Raw genomic sequence first — 25124 nt, 5'->3', positions numbered from 1 at the left:
AAACAGTTTTCAGCTGCATAGAGGAGCTGTTCAAATTATGTGATTTACTGAATTGAATCATGTACAAGCTTTGGGATCTAATCAATGACAATATAATGAGCGTGAAAGGGTATTTAATTTCATCCTCTACTCACTATACTAAAATAAACAAATACTTCCCTTCATGCATACTATTGCTGTTTAATGAGAACCTGTCATTAGTATTTTATATCCCAAACTAAGGGCAAGCATGGCAAGGTGCTTTACTGCTGATTAAATCCTTACATTTCTTGTAGAAATCCATATTGTTCTTTTACAGAAATCCGTGGGCCCTGTTACCTTTCCTGCTTCTCTACCTTTTTTCCGCATACTGCACGACATGAGTGACCCGTCAGAGACAAGTGGGTGTGGAATAGGGCAGGAGAGCTCAAAGTGCAGTGCTCATCCCAATTCACTTTCAACTCATTAGCATACAATTTCAACCATGGATTTCTCTAAAAGAGCAATATAGGATTTCTGCAAGAAAAGTAAGGATTTAATCAGTTTTAATGCACCTTTCCATGCTTGGCCTAAAGGTCCAGTCACGCTAAGCAACTTACCAGCGATCCCAACAACGATAGGGATCGCTGGTAAGTTGCTAGGAGGTTGCTGGTGAGATGTCACACTGCGACGCTCCAGCGATCCCACCAGCAACCTGACCTGGCAGGGATCGCTGGAGCGTGGCTACACGAGTTGCTGGTGAGCTCACCAGCAACCAGTGACCAGCCCCCAGCGCCGCGTGGAAGATGCTGCGCTTGGTAACTAAGGTAAATATCGCGTAACCAACCCGATATTTACCTTGGTTACCAGCGCACGGAGCTATACGTGCAGAGAGCAGGGAGCAGCGCACATCGCTTAGCGCTGGCTCCTTGCTCTCCTAGTTACAGCACACATCGGGTTAATTACCCGATGTGTGCTGCAGCTAAATGTGCACAGAGCAGGGAGCAGCGCACACTGCTTAGCGCTGGCTCCTTGCTCTCATAGCTACAGCACACATCGGGTTAATTAACCCGATGTGTCCTGTAGCTACATGTGCACAGAGCAGGAGCCGGCACTGACAGTGAGAGCGGCGGAGGCTGGTAACAAAGGTAAATATCGGGTAACCAAGGACAGGGCTTCTTGGTTACCCGATGTTTACTGTGGTTACCAGCCTCCGCAGAAGCCGGCTCCTGCTGCCTGCACATTTAGTTGTTGCTGTCACACACGATGTCACGATGTGTGCTGCACAGCGGGACAGCAACAACTAAAAAATGGCCCAGGACATTCAGCAACAACCAACGACCTCACAGCAGGGGCCGGGTTGTTGCTGGATGTCACACACAGCAACATCGCTAGCAACGTCACAAAAGTTGTTCGTTAGCAGCGATGTTGCTAGCGATGTTGCTTAGTGTGACGGGGCCTTTAGTTTGAATTTTAAAATACTAAGTCAGGTTCTCTTAAGAAGCACTACCATAAAAAATTCTATCCTCCTAATATATTACAGTCATTATATAGCAATATAGCAATGTGTACTTACAATTTCTCATTTTCCTTTCTAGCCAGTTATTTCTTCTGTTTTCTTTTTGCTCTATGTAGAAACACTAAGGGGTGCTTCACACACAGCGAGCTCGCTGCCGAGATCGCTGCTGAGTCACGCTTTTTGTGACGCAGCAGTGACCTCATTAGCGATCTCGCTGTGTGTGACAATGAGCAGCGATCTGGCCCCTGCTGCGAGATCGCTGCTCGTTACACACAGCCCTGGTTCGTTTTCTTCAAAGCCACTCTCCTGCTGTGACACACAGATCGCTGTGTGTGACAGCAAGAGAGCGACAAATGAAGCGAGCAGGGAGCAGGAGCCGGCGTCTGACAGCTGAGGTAAGCTGTATCCAAGATAAACATCGGGTAACCAAGGTGGTTACCCGATATTTACCTTAGTTACCAGCATCTGCAGCTCTCACGCTGCCTGTGCTGCCGGCTCCGGCTCTCTGCACATGTAGCTGCTGTACACATCGGGTTAATTAACCCGATGTGTACAGCAGCTAGGAGAGCAAGGAGCCAGCGCTAAGCAGTGTGCGCGGCTCCCTGCTCTCTGCACATGTAGCTGCATTACACATCGGGTTAATTAACCCGATGTGTACAGCAGCTAGGAGAGCAAGGAGCCAGCGCTAAGCAGTGTGCGCGGCTCCCTGCTCTCTGCACATGTAGCTGCATTACACATCGGGTTAATTAACCCGATGTGTACTGTAGCTATGGTAGGAGAGCAAGGAGCCAGCGCTCAGTGTGCGCGGCTCCCTGCTCCCTGCACACACAGCTGTGCGCTGGTAACTAATGTAAACATCGGGTAACCATACCCGATGTTTACCTTAGTTACCAGTCTCCGCAGCTTCCAGACGGCAGCTCCGTGCAAGCGCAGCGTCGCTTGCACGTCGCTGCTGGCTGGGGGCTGTTCACTGGTCGCTGGTGAGATCTGCCTGTTTGACAGCTCACCAGCGACCATGTAGCGATGCAGCAGCGATCCTGACCAGGTCAGATCGCTGGTCGGATCGCTGCTGCATCGCTAAGTGTGAAGGTACCCTAAGTCACTATCCCTGAATGAGTCATCCTTTCATTTCAAATCCTGAACAATCTGCTCTGCTCCCCCCCAGCATTGACTTTTATAGTGATGACTTATGCAGGGAAAAGAGACTTCCTGTTGCTACATAGAGCTCAGAAGGATTTAGCTAGTCTGTTTTTAATCACATGATGTGATAAACCGGAAGATAAAGAAAAGAATTAACTGGGTAGAAAGGCAAAATGAGCAATTGTATGTACACAGTGCCATATAATATGTTGTCTACAATATATTAAGAGGATAAAAATATTGATGGCTGTGGTTTTTTAAGGTTGGTGTAAAAGACAAAATGTTTGGAAATACTGCACTGCAGTTTTTGATCCAGTTTATGAGCAAAAAGAGAAAATTGGATCATTCAGGGAGAAGATGTAGAAGTCCTTTCCTTATTTTACCTTTACAAGTGAAATTACTTGGCTAAGAAAATGCATAAAAAATTGGCACAAAATGTTTCTGTGTTTTCCCCCACCCACAAAAAAACCCTCTTCTGTATGTGAAACAAACATTAATGTTCTTCTATAAATTATGGGGTACAGTGTTTTGTGTCTTCTATAAATTATGGGGTGCAGTGTTTGTTTGTTTTTGGTTTTTTTATTGTTTTTTTTTTACCATTTGTGAGATTGTTATAGTGACTGTAGTCCACCTTCCCTACAGGTGACATTGGGGGTCAGATGGGACTGTTTATAGGGGCGAGCATTCTGACTATCCTGGAACTATTTGACTACATTTATGAGGTGAGTAATACGATTTCCTGCATTACATGTTACATGATTTCTCCTCTTTCTTTACTCATTATGTGTTATTCCCGCAGCATAAGGTGGTGTTATCAGAAATGGGATTGACCTCGTTATCTTGCTCTATTTACAAGGCACATTAACAATCATTTTTTTCTCCAAGCTTCCCATTGTAAGCTATAAATTGCCTACATGTTGTGGAATAACCTGTAGTCTGCTTACATGTACACAGGGCATCTGCACAGATATATATATATATATATATATATATATATATATATATATATATATATATATATATATATATATATATATATATATATATATATATATAAAAATTATATTAAGAAATTGTTTGTATGACCAATTCTTGTATGTACGTACTATTCCTGTCACTAAACATGATCTGCAAATTAGAAGTGACTAACATCATTGACTTTATCAGCAATTTAACAATCACATAAACATCATTTGTGAAGATTATATGTTTAGTCATGTGAGAAATCTATATGCTCATTAAAATGAAGACAAGATCATCAATTGTCTCTACATGGTCCTGGCAGGTAAACGTCCCGAGATTCTGCTTAATTAGCACAGAATGGAGTGTGGTTATAAGCTTGTGTCCCCATCATTGTAATACACTGAATGAGAACAGACATTGTCATTACCAGATCTAGAAATTAATTATACATACAGTATTAGTATAAAGTCACCCAAATCGGTTTGTGGAAACAATTTTATTACTTTCCCTCACTCTACATGCATATAGAAGACTGGCGGCAAAAAACCCCTACAGGGCCCATTCTGACTGTTCCGATATTGTTTCCTTTTTTTGTTGTTTTTTGTTTCTTTTAATCCTAGGATAGATATTTGTATATCTCTTAATAAATCTGTTGCTTCCTGGATTATTAGAAAAATAAACAATTAAATAACAACAAGCGTAGATTTGAGTCACTTGTTGTTTCTCTTGGTTGTGACGCTAGTCCCTACAAGGACAAGTCATGAGGCAGAGTAGTCAAACATTCCAGGGTCACATACCAGGAGAGCACGTCAAGGATTAAGGAGATAAACAGCGATGTAGTCAGGTCATGGTCTGGAGTCAAGCTACCAGCAGGATAGAGGATCAGAGTAAAGAGACAAGGCAAATGTACCGCCCCGTGCTCGGCAGCCGAGCCGCTCGGATCCGGACCTTCAGTGGGTGGCTCGAGGGTCTCCGGACCCGGGGGTCCTGCGGTCACGTCGATCAAAAAGGGGTTGGTGGTTTGGGGACGTAGGTGTACGGCCGGAGTCGTGGTTAAGTTCGTGACGCCATCCACGGGATGTGGTGAAGGTGAACACCACCGCTGCAGTTGCGGGGCACCCGAGGGAGATGTTGCGCAGCAAGTTGTTAACCCCTCCGTGGGCAGGGATGGTGGCCCCGGGACTCGTTGGGGGTTGTTTTGCGGTGCAGGGAGATGGGCGCCCGGTGGGCACTGATGTACTCACTGTTAGTAAACACATGAGTCTCTGGTAAACCAAGGTGATGGTGGTCGGTGCCCGCAGCCGGCTGCAGTCCGGTCCCCCACCCGGTTGGTGGTCTCCGTGTTTCTCCTGCACCTGTTTGTGATGGTAGACTACCTGCGCCTGCAACGTCAGGAGTCCGCTCCCGGCTTGTGGTTGCCTGAGGAGTAGAGTTGAGCGCGGTTTGTGGTTCGCGGTTCTCCAATTCGCGGTTCGAGTGATTTTGGGGGGTGTTCTAGATTGAACTAGAACTCGAGCTTTTTGCTAAAAGTTCGGCAACTCGAGATAGAACCGTTATCGAACTTATCAGCAAAAAAAAGCCATGCTTTTTACAACTACAGTGTGCAGGGAGCCATCGCTGGCAGCCTGCGGTAAGCTGGTAACCAAGATAAATATCGGGTATCCAAGCAAAGTGCTTTGGTTAGTAACCCGATATTTACCCTAGTTACGTGTGCAGGGAGCCGACACTTCCCCTCTGGGCTCCGCACCCTCCTGCACGCGGCATGTACACACACACACACACACACTCACACTCACCTGTCCCCAGCCATGCAGTCCACGGCACTGACGTCTTCAGCGCCACATGGCCCCGCTAGGCTCCACCCACTTTGCACTCCGCCGCCCGCACACATGGCCCCGCTAGGCTCCACCCACTTCGCACTCCGCTGCCCGCACACATGGCCCCGCTAGGCTCCACCCACCTGGAACTCCGCACACATTACCCCGCTTGGCTCCACCCACCTGGAACTCTGCACACATTACCCCGCTTGGCTCCACCCACCTGGCACTCTGCACACATTACCCCACTTGGCTCCACACACCTGGCACTCTGCACACATTACCCCGCTTGGCTCCAGCCACCTGGCACTCTGCACACATTACCCCGCTTGGCTCCACCCACCTGGCACTCCGCACACAATACTCCGCTTGGCTCCACCCACCTGGCACTCTGCACACATTACCCCGCTTGGCTCCACCCAACTGGAACTCCGCACACATTACCCCGCTTGGCTCCACCCACCTGGCACTCCACACACATTACCCCGCTTGGCTCCACCCACCTGGTACTCCGCACACATTACACTGCTTGGCTCCACCCACCTGGCACTCCGCACACATTACCCCACTTGGCTCCACCCACCTGGCACTCTGCACACATTACCCCGCTTGGCTCCAGCCACCTGGCACTCTGCACACATTACCCCGCTTGGCTCCACCCACCTGGAACTCCGCACACATTACCCCGCTTGGCTCCACCCACCTGGAACTCTGCACACATTACCCCGCTTGGCTCCACCCACCTGGCACTCTGCACACATTACCCCGCTTGGCTCCACCCACCTGGCACTCTGCACACATTACCCCACTTGGCTCCACCCACCTGGCACTCTGCACACATTACCCCGCTTGGCTCCAGCCACCTGGCACTCTGCACACATTACCCCGCTTGGCTCCACCCACCTGGAACTCCGCACACATTACCCCGCTTGGCTCCACCCACCTGGAACTCTGCACACATTACCCCGCTTGGCTCCACCCACCTGGCACTCTGCACACATTACCCCACTTGGCTCCACCCACCTGGCACTCTGCACACATTACCCCGCTTGGCTCCAGCCACCTGGCACTCTGCACACATTACCCCACTTGGCTCCACCCACCTGGCACTCCGCACACATTACTCCGCTTGGCTCCACCCACCTGGCACTCTGCACACATTACCCCGCTTGGCTCCACCCAACTGGAACTCCGCACACATTACCCCGCTTGGCTCCACCCAACTGGAACTCCGCACACATTACCCCGCTTGGCTCCACCCACTTTGCACTCCGCACACATTACCCCACTTAGCTCCACCCACCTAGCACTCTGCGCACATTACCCCGCTTAGCTCCACCCACCTGGCACTCTGCACACATTACCCCGCTTGGCTCCACCCACCCCGCACTCCGCACACATTACCCCGCTTACCTATGGTGATGAAGTCCCACCCTCCCGACCTCAGCGCTGTCACTGTCCTCCATGGCCGCCGCTTGTCACATCTCCTTCTCTCGCTGCCGACCCGAGACTGTGACTAGCGGTGACGTCACGGGCTCTCGCGATACTTGGCTGTGAAAGCGGCGGTCATTGAAGTCAGTGACAGGTCTGCTATCAGCAGTGCAGGAGATCGTCACCGCAGGTAATGTACCTCGCTCCTGACAGCAGCACTTGTCATGCCCTGCAGTGACCTGGGCTGACCTATTGATGTTAACTCAAGTCACTGCATTACTCTCCCAGCCAATGGGGAATATTCTGTTCTTCATTGACTGGGACAGTGACTATGGTATGGATCGTCATGGGAACCCATTGGATTACAGCAGACCTGGATTTGTTTTTCTTTGTAATAAATTGGTGAAAGCGGGAATGTGTTGGGGAGTGTTTTTTCAAATAAAAATGTGTTTGTCGTCTATTTTTTTTTTTTATTACTAACTGGGTTGGTGATGTCGGGTATCTGAGAGACGCATGACCTCACGAACCCAGGGGCTTGATGCCAGGGGACATTACACATCTGGTATTAACCCCCCCATATATTACCCCATTTGCCACCACACCAGGGCACGGGATGAGCTGGGATGCGCCACTAATGGATGCGCCACTTCTGGGGCGGCTGCTGCCTGCTATTTTTAGGCTAGGGAGTGTCCAATAATCATGGACCTCCCTAGTCTGAGAATATCAGACCCCACCTGTCCACTTGACCTTGGCTGGTAATCCAATTTTGGAAGGGGCCCCCACGTGTTTTTTTTTGTTTTTTTTTAATTATTTATTTAATTTAAAATAACAGCGTGGGGTGCCCTCAGTTTTGGATTCCCAGCCAAGGTGAAGCTGCCAGCTGTGGTCTGTAGGCCGCAGCCGTCTGCTTTACCCTAGCTGGCTACAAAAATAGGGGGAACCCCACGTCATTTTTTTTTAAATTTATTTTTTTTTTTTGGTAAATACAAGGCTAAGCACCCCTTAGTGCCACATGAAAGGCACCAAAGGGTGCAAAATTACAAAATGCAGGAGAGTGGGACATTATGTGTCTTTCTGCCATTATAATGGCAGAAAAGACTGATATGAAGTGCACAAGCACATGAAAATCACCAGAGCGCTCTACGCTGTGAAAAGCAGTAGAAAATGGCACTGGAGTGAACATGTGACTGCCTCATGCAGGTTGAAGCTATGGATCCTGGGTAAATTCCCTCCTTCAGTTTTTTTGCAGTACGCAAAAAAAACGGAAGGCGCACAGATGACAAACGGATGACATACGGACCGTATACGGAACGGAAACGGATGCCACATGGATGCACCCGTGAAAAAAAGGACCGTTTTTTGCGGTCCGCAAAAACGGATCGGTCGTGTGAATGTAGCCTTATTCTGATCTGCCGTTTATAAACAGCAGGCAGAAATAAAGTGAATAACGCCCCCCAGCGTCAGAAAATCTCCGGGGTTTCAGGGGGTAGCTGAGACCCTGGAGATCATGATTCAGGACGGTTTTTCCGGTCCCCGCTCTTGTGATCACCGGTATACACCGTATACCAATGATCACATTACAGTAAATGACAGCGCCGGTAAAAAAATATTAATCTCCCATCTGGCATGAACAAACATGTCAGATGGGAGATAAATCTCCTCCCCTGTCGCCAAAGTGCTCCCTCCCCGACCCCTCCTGGAAATTCAAGATGGCCACACGCACAGCAGCGCTCCGGCCACATTCACCCTACTCCTCTGATTTCTGTCGCATGTGCCATGACACATGCGACAGAAAACTCCTCCCCAGGCCCTCCAGGTCACCCCCTATAATCCCACCGGTGTTCCCCGGTGTCCCACGGTACCTGTGCAGCGTTGATCCCCCACGGCCCCCTCCTTCACAATAGACGCTGCCGCATGCACAGAGTGTTCAAACACAGTGAGTGGTGGTAATCATGCATCTGTAAGCTACTGCAATGCCCTGCTCATGAGGTAAGGAACATAGTTAATCAGGAGAGCTATACTACATTTCCAAATGGAGGTATTTGATTTTATAGTTGCCCTGCTGAATGACTACCAAACATGAGAGTCCGTTAAACGCCACAAGTAAACACATCTAAATAGCGAGCTCTGTTGTTTAGTATTCATTCAGCTGGATAACTGGACTTAAAGGGGTATTCCATCTCCAAGATCCTATCCCCAATATATAGTAGGTGAAATAGCAATAATATCAGCAAATACCAATATTTGGAAATGTAGAATAGTTCTCCTGATTAGGCATGCCCTTACCTCATGAGCAGGGCATTGCAGCTTTGGTAGCAACATTTACGACATGGACTCTGCTGCTGTGGACCCGGTGAGAGTGAGTGCAGATTCATTGTACCCACACTCCTCACATGGAGGGTCTGCACTCCTAGAAAATGGGGGATACATTCCCTGAGCGTGTCACCCCATATTCTAGACTGTCCAGAGTCATCGTAGGACCCCCTTATTTTTTTTCCTTACAATAACTTGGTGAAAGAGGGAATGTTTTGGGGACTGTTTTTCAAATACATTTTTTTGTCTATTTTAATTGTTAGTACTGACAGTTTGTGATGTCGGGTATCTGATAGACACCATGACATCACAAACTGCTGGGCTTGAAGTTAGATGACCTTACAGCTAGTATTAACTCCATTTATTACCCTGTTTGCCACCGCACCAGGGCACGGGATGAGCTGGGGTGAAGTGCCAGGATTGGCGCATCTAGTGGATGCGCCACTTCTGGGGCGCCTGCGGCCTGCTATTTTAGGCTGTGAAGTGCCAATAACTATGGACCTTCACACCCTGAGAATACCAGACCACAACTGTCCGCTTTACCTTGGCTGGTGATCCAATTTGGGGGGGACCCTACTATTTTTGTAATTGTTATTATTTCTAAAATAATTATAAGATAATTATAAAAAATAGCCTGGGATGACCTCCACATTGGATCCCCAACCACAGTAAAGCTGCCAGCTGTGGTTTTCAGGCTACAGCAGTCTGCTTTACTCTAGCTGGCTATCAAAAATGGAGGGACCCCACATCATTTTTTTTTTTTTAACTTTTTTTAATTAAAAAAAATGAATGGGCTTCCCTGTATTTTGATTGCCAGCCAAGGTAACGCCAGGCAGATGGGGATGGCAACCCGTGGCTGTCTGCTTTATCTGCGCTGAGAATCAAAAATACCGCGGAGCTCTACGTCATTTTTTTTAATGATTTATTTTTACAGCACTGTGATGTCAGGCAATCAAAATACAGGGAAGCCCATTTTTGTTTAGTTATTTAAATGAATAATAAAAAAATATATATATGGGCTCCCGCTGCATTTTATGTATTGCTAGATAAGGGTAATCCAAGCAGCTACTGGCTGCTAACCGCCACTGCTTGGTGTTACCTTCACTAGCAATGGAAAATCCAGGGAAGCATTTTTTATTTTTTTTCCCAAAAAACTAAAAAAAAAATGACGTGAGCTTTGCCATATTTTTGTATGTTAACCAGGTACAGCAGGCAGGTACGTGCTGACCCCAACCCCCAGCTGCCTATTTGTACTCGGCTGGGAACTAAACATATAGGGAAGCCCTTTTTTTTAATTATTTCATGAATTTCATGAAATAATTAAAAAAAAAAACGACGTGAGCTTTGCCCCATTTTTGTGTCCAGCCGGGTACAACTAGGCAGCTGGGGATTGGAATCTGCAGCACAGGTTAGCCCGAGGTTTCTGGGTGCCTCTGCTGCGAATTGCAGTCCGCAGCCGCCCCAGAAAATGGCGCTCTCATAGAAGCGCTATCATCTGGCACTGTATCCAACTCTTCCAGCAGTCCTGAGGCTGGGTGGCTTGCTGGGTAATAATGGGTTAATACTAGCTTTGTTTTACTAGGCCATTAAGAATCTCCAATAAAGGGTTAAAAAAAGACACCACACAGAGAAAAAATACTTTAATAGAAATAAATACACAGACACATTAGAGACTCCATGTGTATTACTCCCTCTCACCCCTCCACGATCCATGGTCTTCTGTCTTCTTTCTCCTTCAGCCCATGCAGCTCTGCTACATCAGGCTTCACTGCATGGGGGAAGACTCTGTGCTCCGTACAGAAATCACTCAGTGAGAGTGACCACAGGCTGCCGGCTGTTAGCGGTGACTTCACAGCCGGGTTGCCACGGTGCCGCTATTCACCGGCTGCGACAGCCAGTCCTTGCATGTGGGCTGACTCTGTAAAGAGCGCCCCATGCAGGAATGGGGAGTCGTCCGTGTGCCAGAGCATCTTGTCAGTACATGGAGATACACAAACGATCACCACGTACTGGAGAGATGCAATGACAGGACCTAGGACCAGGACATGACATCTAGACATGTGACCAGTCTGTAGCCAATGAGATAATAGACACGTGACTGGTCACATGGCTATTTTGACGTCACGATAGGTCGTGCATCACTGCTGGTTACCGGGAAGACGCAGCGATTACCGATGGAAAAGCGGTGGGAAACATTGTGCAGGACGGATTGCGGGCACCGGTAAGTGTTCTGGCAATGTTTATTAACTGTATGTGTACATTTATAATGTGTTTGTGATCGCCTCCCATTGTTTCCTATGGGGTTCGAGTGGTTTGCCGAACCGGTTCGCCGAACCGAACTCGAACGGGGCCTCTGTTCGGCGAACCAAGCTCGAGCCGAACCGCGACCGGTTCGCTCATCTCTACTGAGGAGCCTTTTTGCCCGCAGACGCTGGCCCGTGGGATCTCTGAGCCGTGGCGGTGGCATTCTATCCCCCTCGTTGGGCTGTTGTCTTTAGTCGGGACTTTGGGTGGGACAGTCCTGGCCGCAATCAGTGAATTAGCTAGCCCCCAGAAGCATCTGGACCTAGCTTCAGGGTCTGAGTAGCCCCTTTGTGCTCCGATTTCCGAGTCAGTTCCCGGGTTGGTACCGGCGGGCCACTACCCTGTCCCGATCCACCACGGTTCCACCGAGCCGTCTTCCCGGCTCCTGCAGACGGGGACCGCCGTCTTCCTCCTAGCCAGTAATACCAGAGCTCCTACCCTGGCACCGGTTCAGTTTTGGGGTCTCTCCTCTGCTGGAGCTGCACACAGCTCCAGCCCACACACCTCTCCACTTGACCTCTAGACTTGACTTTCTGAACTAGACTACTCAACTTTCCCACCCCAGGCTGTCTGAGACTCCTCGGTGGGCGTCTTCCAACCGCCTGGTTCCGCCCACTGGTGTGTCCATCAAGCTCTGAGGGAGGTGACTAGGGTTTTATATGTTTGGCTGCTGTCACCTGTTAGGGAACGGTGTAGTGCGGGGCCCTATCTGTGACTACCTGGCTCAGCCAGGTCGTCACACAAACAGAAGGTCAGAAAAGGTCCAAGGTCTGGCAGCAATAGACCAGAACACAAAGTGCAGATAAACTAGCACCACTGAGCAGAATACTTTGACTGGCAGTGTTCTAGTATTGACTGCTCAAGTAAGTAGCTGGGCAATCGCAGATAACAGGGAACAACTCAAGAACCCCGGCACCTCCCAGTATCAAATCGGACAACTGAGCTGTCACTCAACTCAATGACGAGCTTAGCTCTGATTCCATAGTACAGCAAACAGTCACTCATTGCAGCCTACACGCACTGAGCAAAGGAATCGTGACAATGGTAAGGTAATTTTGTCAGAAAGCGGCACCCCCGTCTAGAAAAACCCTATCTATTTTTCCAGTCATTTTTTAAAGCTGGCAAATGGTGTAATACATTCAACGTTATCTAATAGATTTTAAATACATGTGGTAAAAATAAACTACTAGCTCTGCTGCCAGGTAGTCCAGCATATTCATGAGCTCTGTATAACTGCTAAATCTGCAGCAGAGAAAGCATTGATTTTATTAAAATGACAGCAAACAGCTCAGTAAGTGACACATCGCTGGAATCAGGGTCTCTGTCTCTACATTATGCTGCTCTTAGATGAGGTAGCAAAAACCTGGTGACAAATTCCCTTTAAATGAAGAGGGACCTTTGTTTGGCTGAAAGTTTGTTAACACTTGTTTTTTCCTATTGCCTGGCGACAATGTTTCTATATATTAAAGCAGTCAGAAAACCAAACTCCTAAATACTTCACTTCAGAGGTCCTGGCTCTGAAGAACAAAGCACAACCATTGCTGTGCCTTATATTATTGTAGAGAAATGCAATAATTATAGTCGTTACATGTGGAATTGGCTCAGGGAGAATGCAATGCAGGGAAAATCGTTGGTTCCAGCGTTGGGAGTTGCAGAACCTACTTCTGTGAAATGACCCTGCTATATTAGCAAACTGAAGAAATCAGTGAGAGAAAAGCGTGACGAAGTTCGCCTGCATAGGACACAGGTTTTAAGGCCGCTTTACACGCTGCAACATCGCTCAAGCGATCTCGTTGAGGTCACGGTATTTGTGATGCACATCCGGCCGCTTTAGCGATGTCTTTGCGTGTGACACCTATGAGCGATTTTGAATCGTCGCAAAAATGATCAAATTGCTCATCGGTGACATGCCCCCCTATTCTCGAATATCGCTGCTGCTCGATGTACGAAGTAGTTCCTGTGGCAGCACACATCGCTATGTGTGACACCGCAGGAACGAGGAACCTCACCTTACCTGCGGCTGCCCACAATGAGGAAGGAAGGAGGTGAGCGGGATGTTACGTCCCGCTCATCTCCGCCCCTCCGCTTCTATTGGGTGTCAGTTCGGTGACGCTGCTGTGACGTCGCTGTGACGCTGAACGAACCGCCCCCCCTTAGAAAGGAGGTGGGTCGCTGGTCACAGCGACGTCGCTAAGCAGGTAAGTAGTGTGACGGGTCCGCGCGATGTTGTGCGCCACGGGCAGCGATTTGCCCGTGTCGCACAACCGATGGGGGCGGGTACGCACGCTAGCGATATCGGTCACGATATCGCAGCGTGTAAAGCAGCCTTTATGCAACGTTCACAAATTGCATTTTTCCAGTGAGGTTTTTTTTTTTTTTTAATGCAAATTAAAATCTAATTCTAATGCATATGCATGTTTTATTTTTCCTGACTGAACTTAAAAGAGTTGTCTGACATAGACTCCAAAAAAACTTTTAAGCTAATCTGTGCTGTATTGTCATCTAAAACATTCCTTCATTATTTTTTTTTCTTTTCTAACTTTTGCTCCTTTTGAATTATCCCTTTATTCTCTGCAGTTTATTTACATGCAGCTCAACCAAACATGACATCTTCCTATGCCAAACCTCACAGTCAGAGCTGGCACCAACCGTCCTCAGTGACCAGCCCCGCCCTATGCACACTCATTGGCTGTCAGTATTCTGCTCAGTACTGATCGCTCCAGCATTGGAAATACAGAGCAGTGATACTACCTCTCATCTGTGACAGCGCAATCACCTCACATCATATCCACCGCACATATAATGTAGTAATGTGCCCCGTCCCTGTGCCCATCCTGTAGTATTGCGCCCATCCTATAGTAATGTGTCCCATTCTTGTACTCATCCTGTAGTATTGCGCCCATCATATAGTAATGTGTCCCATTCTTGTACCCATCCTGTAGTATTGTGCCCATCCTATAGTAATGTGCCCTATCCTTGTGCCCATCCTATAGTATTGTGCCCATCCTGCTCATTCTATAGTAATGTCTCCTTTCCTGGTCCTCTTCTAATAGTAATGTCCCCTTTCCTGGTCCTCTTCTAATAGTAATGTCCCCTTTCCTGGTCTCCTTCTAATAGTAATGTCCCCTTTCCTGGTCCTCTTCTTATAGTAATGTCCCCTTTCCTGGTCCTCTTCTTATAGTAATGTCCCCTTTCCTGGTCCTTTTCTTGTAGTAATGTCCCCTTTCCTGGTCCTTTTCTTGTAGTAATGTCCCCTTTCCTGGTCCTCTTCTTGTAGTAATGTCCCCTTTCCTGGTCCTCTTCTTGTAGCAATGTTTCATCCACTAGTAGTGTCTCCTATTGTGCTATTCTTCACACATGCAAAAAACAAACAAAGACAATTCTTCTCACCTATCCTCGTTCCCTCGGTGGTCTGTTTCCTGCTTCTTGAACGCTGCCGATGCAGGGGCCGCCGCTGACAGCGCTTTATATCAGAGGACAGATTCCCAGGCGCTGCGCAGGGATAAGCTCTGTATATAGCTTCTACTGTACAGTGATTAGCTGCTGCCTCTGATTGGCTGGCGGCTGTCATTGCAGTAGCTGTATACAGAGCTCACATCTGCGCAGCGCCCGGGAATCTGTCCTCTCATATAAAGCGCTGACTGTGCGGCCCCAGCACAGGCAGCAATCAGCAAGGGGGCTGCGGGCTTGCACGCCACAAGCAGCATCAGGGGCTGCAGCTGACAGGGCTTTATATCAGAGGATAGATTCCCTGGCACTGCACTGGGACGAGCTCTGTATACAGCTTCTCCAATGATCAGCTGCTGACCTTTGATTGGTCGGCGACTGATCACTGGAGAAGCTATATACAGAGCTCATCCTTGTGCAGCGCCCGGAAATTTTTCCTCTGATATAAGGCGTTTACTGAGCGGCCCCAGCACAGGCAGCGATTAGCAAGGTGTCTGCGGGCATGCGCACCGCAAGCAGCATCAGGAGCCGCATGTGGCCTACAGGCAGAGTCTTTGAGACCATTGCACTACAGGAGAGTGTGGGGAATCGGGGAGGGACTCCACGCACTGTACAGCAGGGCGGCAACATGAAGTTTACTTTGTTGCCTGTCAATAAGGTCCTTCCCCTGTCGACGTGACATCACAGGAAGCAGCAAAATCACGGCAGGAACTCTGAGCTGGGGGAGAAGGGCTGACAGCAGGGCAGGTAGGTAGTTGCTATCTACTTACATGCCCCTATGTAGCCCAATAGTGAAATGACAATAAAAGGCAAAATAAGCCGGATAACCCCTTTAAGAACTGCAGTTTTTTTTTAATCTGCAGTATGTCAGTTATTATAGCATTTTTGCCATTTTTTCACCCATAGAAAGATTGAAAAAGTATAAAAACACTGAAAAAAATGCAATGCTGTTTTTAACAAATTTTGAAAGTGTTTTTAGGGAATAAAGCTAACTTTATTAGAAGGTTTGAATGCAGCATTTTTTTTTACTGCCAATGGAGCAGATTATCACTGTAGAGAAAAAAAAATGCAGCACAAAAGCTGCCTGGGACATAGCCTTAGATTGATTACCTATTTTCGCTATGATTTGTTAAAGGAAATCTGTCAGCAGGTTTTTGGTATGTAAGGGTATGACCGCACTTTGCGTTTTCACCTGTGTTCAGCAGCGTTTTGAGCAGCAGCGTTTTCATGCCAAAAGGCATGTGTTTTGATTTTCCATGATAGTCTATGGAAAATGAAGATTTCCTGTCCACACTTTGCGTTTCCAAACGCTGCGTTTAATTTGCTTAATTTGTGGAAAAAAACATGCGTTCAAAGAAGCAACATGTCAATTGTTTTTACCATTTCTGCAGCGTTTTGCTAACACTGAAGTCAATGAGAAGTACCAAAAAGCAACAAACATCAAAATTCCAGCGTTTTACCTGCTTTTTAGCTGCAGAAAGAGTGCGTTTTTAACTTCAAAAATGCATGCTTTTCTGACATTAAAATAAGGGAATAATATGTCCCTTTACACACACACACATAGTCCGACAATGAAATTAAAGAAAATTATTATTTTATTGCTATTTTAGCAATAAATATTATAAAACCGATATAATTTCATAAAATATAACTATTTTCTTTATTAATTCAAAATATATAAGTTTTCCTTTTTTTTCTCTTTTTTCATTCTGTTTGACTGTTTAAACTTTATTTAGCTGTGTTTTGATGTTCAAAACGCATCTGTCAAAACGCAAGGGAAAAAGCATGTAAAGAGCGCTAAATACGCATCTAAAACGCGGTAAATACGCATGCGTTTTTAGCGCTAAATTTCTGAAAAAGGCAACTTTGGCTAAATCAATTAAGGCAAAAATGTGCGTTTAGAACTGCAACTAGGACGACGCAAAGTGCGGACATAGCCTAAGTTGAAGCCAGAATGCTGCAAAGGTTAACACAGAAAAATCAGGTACAATGCCTGTTTTGTCACAGTTTAATCTTTTGTTTATTTGCTGTTTGTATAAGCAGCAGGACCCTTATCATTACAGGACTAGAAACTCACATGCAAAGAAGTCCTACATTCTTCCTGCTGTGACTGACACTTAATTGTCAATGTACAATCTATATAGAGAGACTGTTGTGGGTGGGAAAGTCCCTCTGGACTCTGCTCCATGACTAAGGGGTGCTTCACACATAGCGAGATCGCTACCGAAATCGCTGCTACGGCACGGTTTTGGTGACGCAGCAGTGACCTCATTAGCGATCTCGCTGTGTGTGACACTGAGCAGCGATCTGGCCCCTGCTGCGAGATCGCTGCTCGTTACACACAGCCCTGGTTCGTTTTCTTCAAAGGCGCTCTCCCGCTGTGACACACAGATTGCTGTGTGTGACAGCGAGAGAGCGACGAAATGAAGCGAGCAGGGAGCAGGAGCCGGCATCTGGCAGCTGCGGTAAGCTGTAACCAAGATAAACATCGGGTAACCAAGGTGGTTACCCGATATTTACCTTAGTTACCAGCCTCCGCAGCTCTCACGCTGCCTGTGCTGCCGGCTCCGGCTCTCTGCACATGTAGCTGCAGTACACATCAGGTAATTAACCCGATGTGTACTGTAGCTAGGAGAGCAGGGAGCCAGCGCTAAGCAGTGTGCGCGGCTCCCTGCTCTGTGCACATGTAGCTGCAGTACACATCGGGTTAATTAACCCGATGTGTACTGTAGCTAGGAGAGCAAGGAGCCAGCGCTAAGCAGTGTGCGCGGCTCCCTGCTCTCGCGGTTATGATCGCTGCTTCGGCTGCTGTGTTTGACAGCTAAGCAGCGATCATAACAGCGACTTACAAGGTCGCTGTTACGTCACAGAAAATGGTGACGTAACAGCGACCTCGTTGTCGCTGTTGCTTAGTGTGAACCAGCCCTAAAGCTAAAAATTCTGATTGTTTCAGAAAGGCTGCAGACAATAATCTAAAGCCAGCTTTACACACTACACTATATCTTCCAATGCGTCGGCGGGGTCACGTCGTAAGTGACGCACATCCGGCATCGTAAGGTACATTGTAGTGTGTAACAGCTTCGTGCGATTGCGAATGAATGGTAAAATGTTCAACGCACGCACATCGTTCATTCCTCATGAATTGAACGTCAGATTGTTCATTGTACCCGGGGTAGCGCACATCGCAGTGTGTGACACCCCGGGAACGATGAACAGCTCCCGGCCAGCAAGGCGGAAGGAAGAAGGTGGGCGGGATGTTTACATCCTGCTCATCTCCGCCCCTCCGCTTCTATTGGCTGGCTGCCGCGTGACGTCGCTGTGACGCCAAACGTCCCTCCCACTCCAGGAAGTGAATGTTCGCCGCCCACATAGTGGTCGTATGGACGGGTAAGTACATGTGACGGGGGAGAATCGTCTGTGCAGCACATTCAACAAATTGAACGTGCCGCAGATACGATGGAGGCGTTTGCGATCGCATACGATATCGTATGCAGAATCGTAACGTAAAGCAGGCTTAACTGATACATCTTTGGCTTCAGAATCTTCTTGCCTACAGATAAGTAGAAAAAACTTGCTGACAGATTCCTTTTAATAGCGGTCAATTTTCATCAAAATGGGCATTTATTAGTAGATTTTTGCATTCCGTCTCAACATTTTCTTTTTCTAACTCCTACTAAAAAATTGAGGTAGGCATACGTCTATATTACATATTGATTTATGGCCCGATTCATCATTTTTATTAAATCACTTTTTTATCTTCTGGTATTCACTTGTCGTTTGCGCCAAATTCCTCAAAATAACGCACACAGTTTATTAATTTTGTGCAGTCAAAAAAGGTCACTTTTTCTGTCTTCACCTATTTTTTCTACTTTTTAGAGAAAACATTTGTAAGTTTTTTTTCACAATGTTTAAAAGATTGGTAAAACATTTCTGATGTGCATAAAATCACTCTGCGGGGCGGGTAGAAGTAGAGTACGTTTGTGACTAATTTCGCCACTTTTCAAATTGCTGCAAATGATGATTTGGAAAACATTTAGAAACCCTGATATCAACACACAGTAGCAAACTGAAAAAAGGGCAAGTGAACACATATAAAATAAACATAAAAAAGGCACAAATGGGAAAATGTTTTTGGTGCAAACAAAAAAAGGAACAAAATACCAAAAACTAAACAAAAAGGCACAAATGCAAAAAAAAAAAGAAAACTCTTTAGGGCCTACAGTCATTCAACAGCACATATGTTTAAAGAGAATGTGTCACCAGGTTTTTGATACCCCCATATTAAAGCAGCATGATGTAGGTGATGTATCACTTAGGCTATGTCCGCAAAAAAACGCACCTGTGGCAAAAACGCATCGGTAAAAAACGCATGTATTTTTACCGCGTTTCGGTGCGTTTTTGGCTGCATTTTGCTGTGTTTTTGATCACTGCGTTTTGCTGCGTTTTTCCAATGCATTGCATGGGTGAAAAACGCAGTAAAATGCAGGAAAGAATTGACATGTCCATTTTTTTAGCTCAAAAACGTAGCTAAAAAAAAAAAGTTGTGTGCAGACAGCAAAAATGAAAAGTCATAGACTTTTCTGGGGAAGCAAAGTCATGCATTTTTGAGCCCAAAAACGCACAAAAATGGACCCGAAAAACTCGCAAAATGCTCAGTGCGCACATAGCCTTACTTGTTTCTTGCTATAATTCACTATCACTATTTTCTGTTCTGTCTGCCGCAGATCTACCAGTTCTCTGAATGCTGAACTCTGTATAACCCCACACACAGCACTAATTGGCAGCTTTCTGTATGCACTGTGCATAGGCAGAAAGCTACCAATCAGCGGTGAAGCGGAGTTTTACAGAGCTCATGAATATTGAGGACTAGATGGCAGCAGGTTTACTAGTCCTCTAGTGATAATCTCCTGCTGATAAAACAATATAACATTGGTGCAACCAGGGGCCTGAGAGGTAAGGAGGTCCATTTTGGTGCCCAAGAGGTAAAGGGACCTATTTCCACCTCCAAAGTAGGCAGAATTGTCCATTATGATGAGTTATTGGTCCCATATACTGTTTTTTTGCATAGTGGCCCTTTTCTTTCTGTGTCCGCCAGTATTGGACATGTGACCTCAGTTTCTCTGTGCAGTGACTGATGGCAACCTATATTTTCTCATTTAGTGCTATTTCTATACAGGGAGTTTTGGACCATTACAAAGAAATACTTATAAATTAATGAATATTGGACCTAAAAACAACATACCAATGAAAGATGGAGATTCACTATAAGCATTAAGGGCACTTATTACCCCTGACTCCTTTAAGAAGAGAAATTGTATCATTTAAATTTGCCATCTGCGGAAACTTAAACAGTAATTCCCTTTTCATTTGCCATTAATGTCCATAATCCTTATAAAATGAGATTCAGCATTTTCTTGTAGAACGTAACAATTCAAGGCGCTCAACCACTTTTCTGCATGCTTGCTTCAGGCCTCAGGGTAAAGGCTCTTAATTCTGTGCTGAGTAAGTCATAGATTCATAACTCACTGATAAAAGCGTAACTGCTACCGCCATAGGAAAGAGAAATCTTAGGATTAAAACAACGAGCCAATACCCTGCAGTAAGTAAGTAAATAGTAATTATACAAGAATATAACATAAGGTTAGTTGACACTATTTTGGTCAAAAAAAGCGTAAAAGCCATCCCATCAGGTACTATGGAGGGTCCTATATGAAATGATTTACCACTCTAAGGCCCTTTTCACATAGCGTTCTGACCTCTATTCTCAGGGCTTCCATCTGTACCCCCGCAAAACGGGTTCTGGACGCATGTGCCGACGGGACCATCGTGCACCATTTTCAGGAGTATACGCTTACTGGAGGCAGATGCCCAGATGTAGTCTGCCACGTCTAGCTGTCCACGTCCAGAAAGGGTATACTCCTGAAAATGGTGCAAGACAGAGCACACGGTGACTCCGTCTGCACCATTACAGTCAATGCCCCCATCGGCACTGTAAGGGCTTCAGCTGGTGAGCAATGCTTTTTTTTTCTTGAGTATTTGCCTTTGCCCCATTTAATTGGACAACTATTGCAAACATATGGAAGGAGACAATGTGGGGTCCATAATCTAAGTTATATACATGGCATCATTGCTTAAAGTGGTTTTCCCCACTTGCAACATTTATGGTATAGGTATACTTGATAGTATTGGCATAAAGAAAGTCCCCTGATTGCACCCAGGAAAATATTAAATTGAGGTGGCTCTGCATATTGTGTTATTCTGTCCAGTAAAGCATAAAAGAGTTATAGAAATAGCAGAGCATGCTGTATCGTGGGTATTAGATTGTCTAGCGGGTGAAGACTTTAAAGGCCCCGTCACACTAAGCAACATCGCTAGCAACATCGCTGCTAACAAACAACTTTTGTGACGTTGCTAGCGATGTTGCTGTGTGTGACATCCAGCAACAACCTGGCCCCTGCTGTGAGGTCGTTGGTTGTTGCTGAATGTCCTGGGCCATTTTTTAGTTGTTGCTGTCCCGCTGTGAAGCACAGATCGCTGTGTGTGACAGCGAGACAGCAACAACTAAATGTGCAGGCAGCAGGAGCCGGCTTCTGCGGAGGCTGGTAACCAATGTAAACATCGGGTAACCAAGAAGCCCTGTCCTTGGTTACCCGATATTTACCTTTGTTACCAGCCTCCTCCGCTCTCACTGTCAGTGCCGGCTCCTGCTCTGTGCACATGTAGCTGCAGCACACATCGGGTTAATTAACCCGATGTGTGCTGTAACTAGGAGAGCAAGGAGCCAGCGCTAAGCATTGTGCGCTGCTCCCTGCTCTGTGCACATTTAGCTGCAGCACACATCGGGTTAATTAACCCGATGTGTGCTGTAACTAGGAGAGCAAGGAGCCAGCGCTAAGCATTGTGCGCTGCTCCCTGCTCTGTGCACATGTAGCTGCAGCACACATCGGGTAATTAACCCGATGTGTGCTGTAACTAGGAGAGCAAGGAGCCAGCGCTAAGCATTGTGCGCTGCTCCCTGCTCTGTGCACATGTAGCTGCAGCACACATCGGGTAATTAACCCGATGTGTGCTGTAACTAGGAGAGCAAGGAGCCAGCGCTCAGTGTGCGCTGCTCCCTGCTCTCTGCACGTGTAGCTCCGTGCGGTGGTAACCAAGGTAAATATCGGGTTGGTTACCCGATATTTACCTTAGTTACCAAGCGCAGCATCTTCCACGCGGCGCTGGGGGCTTGTCACTGGTTGCTGGTGAGCTCACCAGCAACTTGTGTAGCGACGCTCCAGCGATCCCTGCCAGGTCAGGTTGCTGGTGGGATCGCTGGAGCGTCGCAGTGTGACATCTCACCAGCAACCTCCTAGCAACTTACCAGTGATCCGTTGTTGGGATCGCTGGTAAGTTGCTTAGTGTGACTGGACCTTAAGTGTAAGTAATCAAACAAAGGATATAAACCCTTGGAGATCAGTGATGACAAACATATTCCTGTGAAGGACCTTGTGATAGGTTAATATATGCAGCCATAACATTTCTTACAGCCTTTTTTTTAATGTTGACCTTTCTTTTGTTTCTCAGCTGATAAAGGAGAAACTGCTAGATCTCTTGGGCAGAGACAACGAGGAAGGAAGACACACAGAGGATCTGGTGAGTTTCTTCTTTGTAGACTACATATTGTGGTCCAAACATGAGGACGGTGAAGAGTGCTCAACAAATCTCCTAAATGGCACCATACACATTAGATTAATGTTGAACAGACGCTCAGATTCCTTTGGTATTAGTTGACAGACTCGGGAGCAGACAAAGCTAGAAGAACAATATATGGGTCCTTTGTAGTCCAATAGCTCATCATAAGGCACAGTTCCATCTGCTTTAGAAGTGCAAGTAGGCCCCATTATCTCTTGGGCCTTTGGGTACATCAATGGTTTTGCCACCACTACAGACTGTGCAATGTGTACACGGGCCTTCAGACTCTCCTCCAACAAATGATGTCGGGAGAGAGAAGGAGCCATCTTGATGGATTTCAGACTGCTATTCCTTTTATTTTTCCTTGAGGTAAGTAACAGTCAGAGAAATCTGCCGGTGGCTCTTTGACAGAGGAAACAGAAGCAATGGGGCATATATTTCTAAAATGCAGGAGACCGGACAGATAGATCTCTAAGTGAATATAGGCTCATAGTTTCATGCGTTTATCAAACCCTGCCGTGAATCTCATGTCTCAATCTGTGTTTGCTTTTCCTCCAGAGTACGTGTGACAACATGCCAAACCATTCAGAAACCATTAGCCACACTGTGACGGTGCCACTGCAGGCCACGCTGGGGACGCTGGAAGAAATTGCCTGCTGACGCCTTGAAAACACTCTTTATTTTGTGCCAAAATTATAGTGGACACAGCATGGTGTGTGGAGACGGATACCGCCATGGACCCTGGGAGAAAGAAGAGGGGACTGGACTGAGTAAAATCTGTATACTGCCAACTGTACACAGCCCTGCATGCCTGCAGTGTATATGGCACTGATCCTCATGTATTGTGAGGAGACACCCTCACAGACACACAACGCACACACATTGCGCTACGTACAGCTCCGTGTGCTAAGCGGGTACAACAAGGGGTTTTTATATATAACAAAAACAAAATGAGAAAATAAAAATTCATACAATGGCAAAAAAAACGATGAAGTTTTTTTATCTTTGAGGTGACAGGGATTGGGCTTTGGTTTGGTAAATAAAATGGCTGCCGCCAGCCTCTAAAATCTGAGAGGTACAAACTCCCAATCAGTCAGGATTACTTAGTGCTGTTTTTCCACTGAACTGGATAATAACATTTGTTTATTAGGAAGCTTTCTTGTAAATCATACTGACCTATTCTTGTATCTATTCAGATGCTTCAGTGATAACAGATCTGCTAGAAATTCTTTATTATCCCCATCAGTAAGACATCTGGCTACCTACAATAAGAGACATGTTAATTCCTGTCATAAATTATGCTACAAATATGTGAAAACAAAAAAAATGTATAATTACCGTAAATAAAATTGGTCAAGAAGCAACAATACAGTATTATTCTGACTAGAAGATGTAATTGCCTATTGTGCACCAAACTGACCATCCTACAAATATTAAAGGGAACCTGTCAGATACAATAGGTACCCAGAACCACGAGCAGTTCTGGGTGCATATTGCTAATCCCTGCCTAACCATCCCTGTATCTAGTAACATAGATAAAGATATCTTTAGAAAAAGTAATATCTTTTATCATATGCTAATGAGGCCAGTGACTAGTCACAAGGGTGTTACTTCCCTTGGCTAGTCGGTACCCTTAGTATGTTAGCCCGCCCCTGTGGGCGTGCTAATATGCTAATGAATGTGCAGCGTCAGAGGCATGGTCGCGCTCACCTCTGCTGTCACCGTACCCAACACTGGATTTTGGCTCACTGCACATGATCAGAAGTCCCAGAGTTCCAGTCATGCACACTATAAAGCGGGGTGTACACATCCCGGCTTCAAACTGGTGTAGTGTGCATGACCGGAAGTCTGGGGATGTTCTGATCGTGCGCACAGACCATCTTTATCCTCCTTCTGAAGCTAGTGTGCATGACGTGTTCTACGTCATCTACACCAGCCAACATTGAGGTCCTGCGCAGACGCTCTTTAATCTGCACTGTTCAGGGCAGATCAAAGGGCACCTGCGCAGGACCTCAATGTCAGCTAGTGTAAATGATGTAGGACACATCATCCACACTAGCTTCAGAAGGAGGACAAAGATGGCCAAAAGAGGGGGCGAGGGACCTGGAGAACGGAGACGCCCATCCGACTAGTCTGCTCCGCACCAACCGTTAGGTAAGTATTATGTACTTCCGGTGACAGCTTCCCTTTAAACATAGAATACAGGGATTCCTGTTTTGTCAACGTTCAATCTGTTGTTTTCTTGAAATGTTTGTTTAAGCAGCAGATTTGTCATTGTTCGGACTACAATCTCACATGCATGACAGTCTAAAGGCCGCTTTACACGCAACGACATCGCTAACGCGATGTCGTTGGGGTCACGGAAGCACATCCGTTCTCGTTAGCGACGTCGTTGCGTGTGACATGTACGAGCGACCGCTAACGATCAAAAATAATCACCTTATCGTTGATCGTTGACACGCTGTCCAGTTCCCAAATATCGTTGCTGTGGCAGGACGCAGGTTGTTCGTCGTTCCTGCGGTAGAACACATTGCTATGTGTGACACCGCAGGAACGAG

The 25124-nt window shown here is 46.5% G+C and overlaps 1 protein-coding gene across 2 annotated transcripts in view; it reads left to right on the top strand.

The window, feature by feature from the left end:
* The window catches only part of ASIC2 (acid sensing ion channel subunit 2), a 1244893-nt gene extending 1220953 nt beyond the window's left edge, over positions 1 to 23940 (top strand). For both annotated transcript variants that reach the window (XM_075350302.1, XM_075350301.1), the window contains exons 8-10: positions 3260 to 3339; positions 22459 to 22527; positions 23125 to 23940. In XM_075350302.1, coding sequence (XP_075206417.1) covers positions 3260 to 3339; positions 22459 to 22527; positions 23125 to 23226 — 251 coding nt within the window. In that variant the 3' untranslated portion in view covers positions 23227 to 23940. The remainder of the gene's footprint in view (positions 1 to 3259; positions 3340 to 22458; positions 22528 to 23124) is intronic.
* Positions 23941 to 25124: the final 1184 nt, after the last annotated feature.

This window comes from Anomaloglossus baeobatrachus, chromosome 5, assembly GCF_048569485.1.
Source record: "Anomaloglossus baeobatrachus isolate aAnoBae1 chromosome 5, aAnoBae1.hap1, whole genome shotgun sequence".
Lineage (NCBI taxonomy): Eukaryota > Metazoa > Chordata > Amphibia > Anura > Aromobatidae > Anomaloglossus > Anomaloglossus baeobatrachus.
Note: the sequence above shows the minus strand (reverse complement) of the source record. Positions and strands in the feature narration are given on the sequence as shown.